Source organism: Dendroctonus ponderosae, unplaced genomic scaffold (assembly GCF_020466585.1).
Source record: "Dendroctonus ponderosae isolate FM_Combo_2020 unplaced genomic scaffold, Dpon_F_20191213v2 Dpon_F_20191213_8, whole genome shotgun sequence".
Lineage (NCBI taxonomy): Eukaryota > Metazoa > Arthropoda > Insecta > Coleoptera > Curculionidae > Dendroctonus > Dendroctonus ponderosae.
The window spans coordinates 142,909-153,775 of record NW_026019016.1 but is presented as its reverse complement, the minus strand read 5'-3'; the positions used below and the strand labels follow the sequence as shown (position 1 = coordinate 153,775).

Genomic DNA, 10,867 nt, shown 5'->3' with positions numbered 1-10,867 from the left:
ATAATGTCCACCGCAGTTGTGGACGAAACGTCAGGAAGAAATTCCCATAGACCACGGCTTCAAAGCCCGGAAAACATTCCTAAATGTGATTTAACAAGTTGGTACTTACGGTATAACCGGAAGCGTTGATTGAAAGAGTATATACAGGGTGATTTATCGTCGATGGCGTATTAGACGTTTAAGGAGAACACGATGCACGATCAATCTGCAAATTTGCAGCTTACACCGAAAAGTACATAAAACTTTGCTGTTTTAAATTAGACACCCAGTATGTTATTGCACGCTCCGATTGGCGATATAGATCTGATTATTTTTGCATAACGATTCATATATCGATTTAAAGCGGTTTTCCAAATATTAAATAAAATTCATTATTTTTAATCAAAACGAAGCTCCAAGGAATATTGCCATTTCAATTGCATTTTTCCAAATAGTTTATTTTCAACGAAGTTTTAATTAAATTATTTATTCTTCATAGAGAATGTGACCAAATTGAAAATTCAACGAAATGTTTCTTAATTTGAAGCAAATAAATGCAAAAAAGTTTGTGCGAATACAACACAATTTCCTTAATTATGGCACCAAACTGAAAGCTGAACCGAACTTACTAAAACCTGTAACTTCTGAAGAAGACAACATTGTAAATGTTTCAGCGTACTTCCTGGAGGACTGGCCTGCAAGATCTCCCGATCTTCCGCCACCGGATTTGCGGAACCGCATTGGACACCGGATTGATTTTTGTGGGGTAAATTAAAAGAAAATGTTTACAAGACGCCGGTCAACCAGATAGGGGAATTGCGGCATCGTATCATCCACTGCATTGGAGAACTGGATGTTGATGAGATACATAGAGCCACAAATCACTCTGTAAATGTATGAATTTTGAAGTGCTTGGAACGCGATATGGCCGGCATTTCGAAAATTTATTGTAAATAGTTTTTGAGCTTTTTTAAGTATTTATTAGGCACCTTTTTTAATTCTCCGTTATGCTTTTGCTTACATGTTTCAATCCAATTTTATAACTTTTTTGCTTCTTGCATTCATTTGGTTTAAATAAGGAAACACCTCGATGAATTTTCTGCATGTCCTTGGAACAATTTGGTCACATTGTCCGTTAAGAATAAACAGGATCATTAAAACTTTGTTTGAATAATTGTTCTTCTTCATTTTGTATAACAAGCGTATAGAAGCTGTATCTATAGCTAAGCTGACAACTGGTTTGAAGAATTGCAAAATTTTGAACTAATATACATCGTGTTATATTTGAAAAAATGTAATTGTAGGAGTTTTTATCTCTAACCGAAAGGTCAGTATTTTCAAGACATTCTGTATAATTTGGAACAAATTGCTGTACGCCAGGCTCAAGCATAGGGTTTTTCTAACCCATTACCAAAATTTTAAATTTACAGGAATCAAAATCGCGTTGTAATACAAGATTCCTTGGCGCTACGTTTTGATTAAAAATAGTTAATTTTATTTAATATTTCGGAAACCGCTTTAGATAGATTTAAGAATCGTGATGCAAAAATAATCAGATCTATATCGTCAATATAACTGTGCAATAATATACAGGGTTTCCCATTTAAAATAGCTACGCTGTATGTACTTTTCGGTACAAGCGGCAACGTCGCATTGCTGAAAATATTTTTTACCCATAGAGCATATCCGATGACTTCGTTGTAGAAATTTTCAGATAGATCGGGCGTCGCGTTCTCGTTAAACGTCTAATACGCCATCGACCATGAATCACCCTGTATATACTCTTTCAATCAACGCCAGAAGTGTGGCCATCTTGAAGATATTTTAGATCGTTGCCCCCAATGACTACTACACACAGTCCAATTTTCAATACTCTCTTTAAGTTAGTTTAAGGTTCAGGTGGAATTATGGAATGGAACACATATCGTAATTTAATAACTTTCCATGTTATGTCCGTAGAGTACCATCAGTCCCAAAACGAAGTCACCCGCTACCACCATGTCGGATAGCAATCATTACTGAGAGATCCTCTATACTACGCAAATCTTCAACAACGTTTAAATAGTTTACTTACCTAAAAAGTTGTTACCCATAATTCTTGGATCAATTTTGGATAATTCAGTTCTCAAATTTGCGATAATAACATCTCTGGTTGTTGAAACTTTCTTAGCAAGTTGCACTAATGAAACTCCTGAAGCATCAATGCGATTAACTTGCTTTGTCATCGATTTAATTACCCTTGTCAACAAATCATTGGCTAAAATTAACAAAGCTAATATAAATATTGATTTGTAATCGGATGTAGAATTCGCTGGGTTTACGATATGTTAATAACAGTATTGCCGTTTGGACTCTCGAGAAACCTTATCGAAAGAGTTAAGATTACAACTGGGTCTTTCGGGCCTTGATGCCGTTGGGAAAAGATGGCTTATTGTCTCGTTTTGAAAGCATTTAACCAGAGCTCCAGAGCGAAGCATGTCTGATTAACACTCGTGCTTATACGAAGCCAGACTCGTTTAAAGCAATAGCGTCATGGGCCGTATCCTTGTAATGTAGTTACGAATGAACATAATCAAAATCTCAAAGAACAAAGAAAATTGAAAACAAAATTAATTTCTGCTCCGAGTCGTCGAAAAATCTGATGGTCAGACAGACAGGATAAAATGTATTGCTGTTACCCTATTACGAAAACAGGAATTTAATGTTATTTCCGTCGTCTCTGAAATTTTATGGATTTTTCTATATCTGTGATGTAATCACCATCTGAATCAACGTTCTTGACCTCGAATGTGTAAATTTTTCAATGCCGTGTCGATGACAATCAACTGGTGATTGAGCAAAACATACAGAGATAGCTATTTTCGTTCTCAGCTTTAGATGATTTTTTTTGCGTCCAAAAAATATCGAGGCGATTTGAGGAAATCGAAATGTGATGGTGCAACATTAGGTTAGGATTGGGAGGAGAGGTGTGACAGGGCTCCCTTTCCAATTTAATTTTTTTTCAGGAATCGTCTTGAGGCAATAACGTCATGGCGAGTGACTAACTATAGGCTAAAAACGAATTATGTGTACTTTTACATATTGTAAGCTTTGAACTAGCACCCAAGGCATTGTTGCCTGAATCCAGGTAATAGGCCACGAGCTTTAGAATTGCGTTACAGGTAATTCCTTAACAGCAATTCTTAACCTCAAAGACACAAACAGTAAACGTGTGCTACAAGTTAGGCACTATTTTCTTTCAATCACAATCTTTATTTACGTATTTCAAAAAGAATAAATCACTCTTACATATATATTAAGAGATTCCGCAAAGGAAACTGTCTAACATAAAAAAAATTGCCTAAATTAGTTGGTATTTACACAACTGATAGTATTTTGCAACTTCCCATCGCAATAGGTGCTTTGGCCAAACAATGCGTGCATTTGGTATGTACTTATTAGCAAGTTTTGGTGGACCACAACAAACATTAACCACTTCCCGAGTGTTGCAGCCAAGGTGAATCAGGGTCAGTGAAGGCATAATAGTCGTTATACTAAAATCTTTCTATAAGTAGCGCAATCTGCGAGAGAAGAAACAGAATTATACGTTTTGGCGGCATGTGTCAATGTAGTTTAAATATAAACAATAATTACAAAGTCATAAAGCCATTAAACGTTTGCTGTCCTAGGTGAAGACCAGAGAACATCCTCCCCTTAAGCTAAGACTCAAAAACTATAAACTCTCCCTTGTGAGTGGGTTTGTTCCGTGATGAAGCATGTCCTGTGTCAAAGATGCGAGTATATGAGACGGATGAATGGAGAGAGAAAAGAGAGAATCGAATACAACATAACCTAGAAAAAACGGGAAGATTTTGACATCGTCAGGGAACTAAAGTTTTTGTGTACAGATATCTCGATAGTTTTGTTTAACGAACCCTTCGATGGCCCTTTGAAACTGGGGGGTGGTTTCTTTTCGTGCACAACATTTGGCGACCGTGGCAGGACATTGTCTCGGAAAAAATAGTGGAACTTTTCGGTCTGTGCATAAGCAGGTAATCACCTGTGTAACTCTGAAAAGTGTGCGGAAAATCCGAACCAGCGTAGTCGAGTTTTGCAAACTTTTACCGGGTTTCGAACTTTGTCGTTTTAACCTCAAAACTTTGAGTGATTCTGAATCGGGTTTGCAAACCGCTACGGGACTTGAAGTTACAAAGAAAAGCCGTTCCGCCTACCGGAGTGCGTTTACACAAAACGCGAACGAACTAGAAATGGAGATACACTTGGAAAATCCTGACAAAGGTTTTATACAAGTTTTCTTCGAAATGTTACTGTGAAAATTCGACTGGCTGAGCAAAATTGACTGTGAACTGTATGACCTTTTGTTGCAAACGCCGACAGCCGTCGAACTTGAAGCTGAAATAGAAAGCTGTGATGTCTATACCAAGAAACTCACTACACTGCCGCTGAAATGCAACAAGCTTCTTGAATCAGGCCCCCTAACTGGAAGTAGTGACAACAGAGGGGCTGATGGAAGAAGTACTGTCAGTTTCGAAGATAACCACACTGTTATGAGTAAATTTAGACAGCCTCGTATTGAGTATAAACACTACGACGGTAGCATTAAAGACTTTTGTGGCTTTTTGGGCTCAATTTAAAACGGTTCATCAATATGAAAGTATAGAAAACTATGATAAAATTGAATAATTAATTCAGGCAACTTTAGTTGGAATTCGAGTCCGACAACTTGTTGAAAGCTATACGGCCATGAGTGAGAACTATAATAGAATTATAGAAAGCATGCAAAGTAGATTCGGCAGCTAGGACCTTCAAACAGAGGTATATGTTATAGGGAGTTATTAAAGTTGATTTTAGCAAACACAACCTCGAAAAAAAAGTTGGAGATATGCAGCCTCTATGATCAAATTGAAACTCAGTGGAGAGCTTTGGAGACACTGGGGATAACAACAGACAAATGTTCGGCCATGTTGTATTCATTGATAGAGTCTTGTGTACGCTAGGATTTACTTAGGGTCTGGCAACGTTCAGCTATTTTAAATAGCCCTGCTAGTTGTGAGAACCCAAGTGACTCTTCGTTGGAAGTTCGCCGAAAGCGACGTATGCTTTTCCTCAAACAAGGGGTGGCAAATGAGCAGCGCATTAGTTTAGCAGCTGAATGTTTTGGTTTAACAGGTGGTACGAGGTCATCTGGAGGAGACTATGCTGCACAAAGACGGAGAAAAGACAGACTTGATAACCAACCCACCTTTGGGTCTTGTTAAAACAGAGAGTAGTCGCATTAGTGGCGGTTTGTTCAGGTACTCACTTGTCCGAAGCCTGTTTTAAAGCCAAAGGATGAGCTTGGAACAACGGAAAGAAGTGGTTGCTAAACGGTGAGCCCTTTTTCGTTGTCTGAAAATTGGTCACTAGTCGAAACAGTGTAGGGCAGCATGAGATGTTTGTTATATAGTCGGTCTCACATTTCTTTACTGTGCTCAGAGCTCAGAAATGACAAGCAGGGTGAACCATGCACGACGGAGAAACCAAATGGTAGTCATCTTAAGGTACATACGCTAGCTAATCATACGTCTACTCAAGTATTTTTGCCAACGCTGCGGGTGACCATAAAAGGAGATAGAGGTTCGAAGGAAGCGATCAATGAGGAAAAGAAAAATAAATTTGTCACTACGTTGAACAATTTGGAGAAAACAAAACCGAATTTTGGCACTTTAATTACTTTGAGAAGTACACCAAAACCGTACGTATGTTTGGGTGGATCATGGGATTTATTACCAATTGCAAACGACCAGACACAAAAAAGTATGAGGCAGCGGTACAAATCCTCAGACTATTGCAAGCGGACTGTGTCACTGGATTTAATGAATATCTACAAGGTAAGATAGCGATGACTTTCGTTTTCCTGTAGCTTTGCCATTCAAACATGCATGAAAAGTATCATAATGGAAGTCTATGTTAACTCTTGTCATGTCATGTTGGCACACAGGGTCTGCTTTCACTCCTTCGAGAGAGATTTTGGTTGCTTAGTGGAAGGCGAACCGTTAGATCCGTGATGAAGCCGTATGTAGTTTGTAACCGGCTTAACTCCACGAATTGGTCTGCTAAAACGCCACCGCTTCCCATGGATCGTGTAAATGTGGCAGCTTTTGAGGTGACCGGCGTGGATTTTGCGGGGCCGCTGTGAAAGTCATCAATTCAAGTTTGACCTCATATTACTAAAAACCGTAAAAGCCGAGATCCTATACTTGCAGGAGAAAGATTAGCATGCACTTTACGGTGTGTACACTTTCCGTGTAGATTTTATACAATTTTTTCAAGCTCAGCCTATGGTTTACGAATTACCGAAAGCCCTTTGTCGAATTTCAAAAATTGAATAAAATCTAAACACTTTTTCGTGGCTTCTTCAAAATTAAATGGGCTCAATATTTGTATATTGTAACAGAAATGGCCTGGGGTACTTACGTTTGGAATGGGGGGATCGAAATGGATGGTATTTCAGTAAATGGGAGCCCCATTTTCGCCCCATTTACTGTCAAATATGACACTGACAAGCGGGAAGTTTCGCTCCTGTTCTGGAGATTTTGAGAACCATCTGGGTTACCTGAAGGAATCTATATAAGCGACGAGGAGAACCAGACAGAGGAAGTGAAGTGACAGGAACGACCGGGTGCAGAAGAGGTTAAACCCCGCGAGTCGGAAGAGCGAGTTTTCCGCCTGTTATTGTTATTGTTTGTGAAGTTGACGGTAATTTTAAAATTAGTTTGTTCCTGTTCCGTATTTAAAGTGATACCGAGTGGAATAAAAGTTGTAAGCTAAAGAAAGAGTTTGATACCCGGCCATCCACGGTACAATATTATTGCGTAAATTTATATGTTTTTGGCTTCGGGGGATAGTATGGTTTCCGCGTTCATGCATTTTGTATGGACCATAGATGATGACGAGTTTGGCGAACGTCGACCGAGGGAACAAAAAAGTGGGATTTTAGGTTAAAATCGCGGTCATTGTTACCAACCACTGTAATTGTCACCAACACGACGAGTCAAAATTATTGCTTTTTTTTAGCTAGAAATAATCGCACATGAGAACTATTAAATTTCAAATTTTTCCAACCCCTGTCAAATCGTCCGATTAGACGAATTTTTTTTCGAAAATTTGATTATGAGAACTAGGCTTAAGACAGAAGCTTGCTTATATTAACTAAACCTCAAAACAACTTGCACATGAAAGAAATGTGACTGCGACCACCCGCATTAACAATGTTTCGAAAAAGCTTGTCTTTTAAAATATCTGTAATCGACAGAAACTTCAGATTAAATTTTAATTTATTTCTCTTATCATAAGACTCCCAATCAAGTTTCAGTGGGTATTAGTACAGAATTTAAAAATTTTATAGTTCTCGAACCCCGTAAACTGCATAAGGTTTAAAAAACTTTTCAACTCACTTTAGCTCTCGTAACCATCCTCTAACAAATGATCCTATTGAAAGAATACACTCAACTATTTCAGATCACACTAGCTCATTAAATAATAAAAATTTTAAAACGCTACCAAATAGTAAAACAATCTATTATATACCTAGGTAGAGAAGTGAGCTATTATATACCGAGAACTTTTGCCGATGGGGTTCTTTAACGAAGAAGCAGATTTTGTTTTGCGCACTAACATGTCTTTATATGTTTGTTTTAGGTCTTTGGACTATAGTTGGATCAACAAAAGTATTGTAACGGAAATGGCCTGGGGTACTCACGTTTGGAATGGGGGATCGAAATTCATGGTGTTTCAGTAAATGGGAGCCCCATTTGGGCCCCATTTACTGTCAAATATGACACTGACAAGCGGGAAGTTTCGCACCTGTTCTGGAGATTTCTAGAACTATCTGGAATATCTGGAGAAAAGGATATAAGGGACGACGAGAACCAGACGGGAGAGTGAAGTGACAGGAGTGACCGAGTGCAGAAGAAGGTTAAACCCGCGAGTCGGAAACGCGTGTTTTCCTTGTGTTATTGTTATTGTTAGTGAAATTGACGGTAACTTTGAAGTTAGTTTGTTCCTGTTCCGTAGTTAAAGTTGTACCGAGTGGAATAAAAGTTGTAACCAGAAGAAAGAATTTGATATTCGGCCATCCACGGTACAGTATGGTAATTTTTAAACCGCCCTAATGATCTGAAAAACAACTTCATGAGGTTCAACTTCCCGCTGTGAAAATGGAGTCGAATCTTCAGAGCGAGTAGTTATGCGATTTTCCGAACGCTGATCGTAAAGTATCATCATGTCATTCAAATATAACTATAATTATGTCAAAGTTCATCACGCTAGAGTACCTTTGAACTAGCTAATAATAAATGGATTTCCAAACTATTTGTCATGTTTGAAACAGTTAACTGGCCTCTGTATGCCTCGATTTTCTTGTTGGCCTCTTAATTTTACCACTACCAGTGAAACAGTTTATATTTTATAAGCAATCACATCGAGCACGGCAACATTGGTAAGAGGGACCACGATGGGAGAGCCCATACTGGAGCATTCTTCGTGGAAGCCATTACAGAGGGCGCGGTGATACGTCCGGGGAACAACATCGGTGATTTTTTTGGAGGAGGAGAGTTGGTTTGCGATTACAGCAGAAAAGCCGTGTTTGTTCAATCCAAGCTTTTGCTTTTTAATCCGTTTTCTTTTTCAAGGTCTAATAATTGATAGAATTTTTAACGATCAGAGCATGTGTATGGTGTCACTTAGTCCAACATATATTTTACTTACTGATAGTGTTATCATAGATTATAACCACTTGTTTCCATTTATAAATGCCCACAGTTCGTAAATCCAGTAGCAATTGGGGCGTGTCTTGGCCTCGGTCAATAATTGGAATCGTAATTGCTGAGTGTTGTGGAAGCCTGGGACAGTCTTGCTCTAAAATAACATTAATATAATTCTTATCTGATTATTAGATACTCCAAAAAGCAGCTTTATCTAACACAGTGATTTATTTAAGTGTGGCATTTTAAAATGAAAATTACTATTTAAAAAAAAAAATGAAAAAATCAGCAACAAATTCTCCGTTAAAATAAAGTGTAAAATTTACCAACCAGTGAGAATTCAAGTATATACTTATCTTCACGCTGTAAGAAAACAAAATAATAAAATTAGTAAATGCAATAATTTCAACAGTTAACGGTTAGGACAATTCCAAATGAACTTTATTTTCTCAATAGAACTGTCGACTATAGCTTGGGGCTAAACGTGTGACTGATGGACCTCTAGAATTAAATAATTAAGAAACGCACCTTCTAAAACTTTTTATGTTTGCAGTTTTACCAACACAAACTTTATATATTTCAAGCTGCGATTATGACGACAGTAAACATGTCTTAGTACCGATGACGGGATTTTAAGCAGAGAATAGGATACATGGAATAAAAGCAGGTTAAATGTAGAATTTCCCATCAATAATAGTGTGTCACTCATTCAAAGTTCCCGGAACAACTCCACAAAACCAGCTTTTTTGGAAACATCACCGTGGGTTGATAATATTAAGAGGGAGCTATCGTGACTGTTGGTTTTAGCGATTTTGATGTTGATGCTGCTTTTCCCGTTTTTTTGGTACAAGTTGAATACTTTTTTGAAGCATACTGTCTCCCAACTTTTTTGATTAAGACAATTGTAATATATAGTTGTTATTTTTTTCCGTTTATTATCCATCTTGTTCATCTTATTCATCCTGTGCTGAGTTGTAGAATAGTTAATTACTTTATGCTGAAACGTTCGAGTTCGACTACATTTTAATTAAGTTTTTTTATTCCTTTGCTTGTTAATATATTGGTACTCCTTAACAGTGAATTTTTCTTTCTTTACGACCTTCACTCCTCCTTCACCATCTAGGCTTAATTGTTAATTAAAGTTAAGGTATTCATAGGATAAGGGTGTAACCAAAAATATTCCAGTGTTACACTGTGCTCCAATGTATTTGCTAAAATATATTTATTGGAGAATTTACTCTTAGAATCTATCAAATTTTTTATTCATTCCAATCGTTCTTTCGTTATAAAAGTGTTAGTTCTTCATGACATTAGCTGTTCAGTTGTTTCAGTCAGTGCTTGATTTTGTGTTGTCCATTAAGCGTTGTGTTGTGTAGCAAGTCTTACTTGCTAGCCGCAAAATACTAGACTTGATCTAATTCACGCCCAAAATAATTACATCTAGTTAGAAATAAAATACATAGAAATTTCAGGGAGGTGCTATTGTCACAAGTTAAGTGTTGTGGAGCTCCACCAGAAATAGTATACCAGAAAGATCCCTTGCTCTACAAAATTTACTAAGACTTGGAAATTAGCTGAGCGACACGGAAACAAACCTATATATTTACTGAAGTAATCAGTGATAACGAGGATGTAGCAATTGCCATGCTTTGAGCGTGGGAAGGGTCCGACAAAATCGAGGCTTATGTACCGCCAAGGTTGAGTAATTGAGGGTCGATTTCCCATTAATCCATCAGGCTACTTTTGCTCAACTTTAGACTGACCACAAACTCTGCAACGCCGAATAAATGTGGCAACATCCGATCTCATTCGAGACCAATAGTAACGTTCAGCGATCCTCCAAAACGTCTTGTATATTCCCATGTGACCAGACGTTGAGATATCGTGACATCGATGAAGAATGTCCTTTCGATGATCTTTGGGGACTACCAATTTCCAACGATTAGTGGAATTTGCGAAATCAGGGTGGCGATAGCCAATTAGCTTGTACAAACGACTATCTTCAACTCGCCTACAAAAAAATTTGTAAGCCGAAGTACAAGGGACGAGTAAGTTACATTCTTGCAACTTAAATTGTAAGCAATAATTAATTAAACACTAAGCAAAGATAAGAACATGTACCGAGGTTACAATTGCAACCTCGA

The 10,867-nt window shown here is 37.8% G+C and overlaps 1 protein-coding gene across 1 annotated transcript in view; it reads right to left on the bottom strand.

The window, feature by feature from the left end:
• The window catches only part of LOC109534910 (ionotropic receptor 93a), a 51,354-nt gene that overhangs the window by 32,007 nt on the left and 8,480 nt on the right, over positions 1-10,867 (bottom strand). The window contains exons 4-5 of the mRNA XM_019900705.2: positions 8,728-8,877; positions 2,054-2,236 (exon numbers count right to left, since the gene is read on the bottom strand). Coding sequence (XP_019756264.2) covers positions 2,054-2,236; positions 8,728-8,877 — 333 coding nt within the window. The remainder of the gene's footprint in view (positions 1-2,053; positions 2,237-8,727; positions 8,878-10,867) is intronic.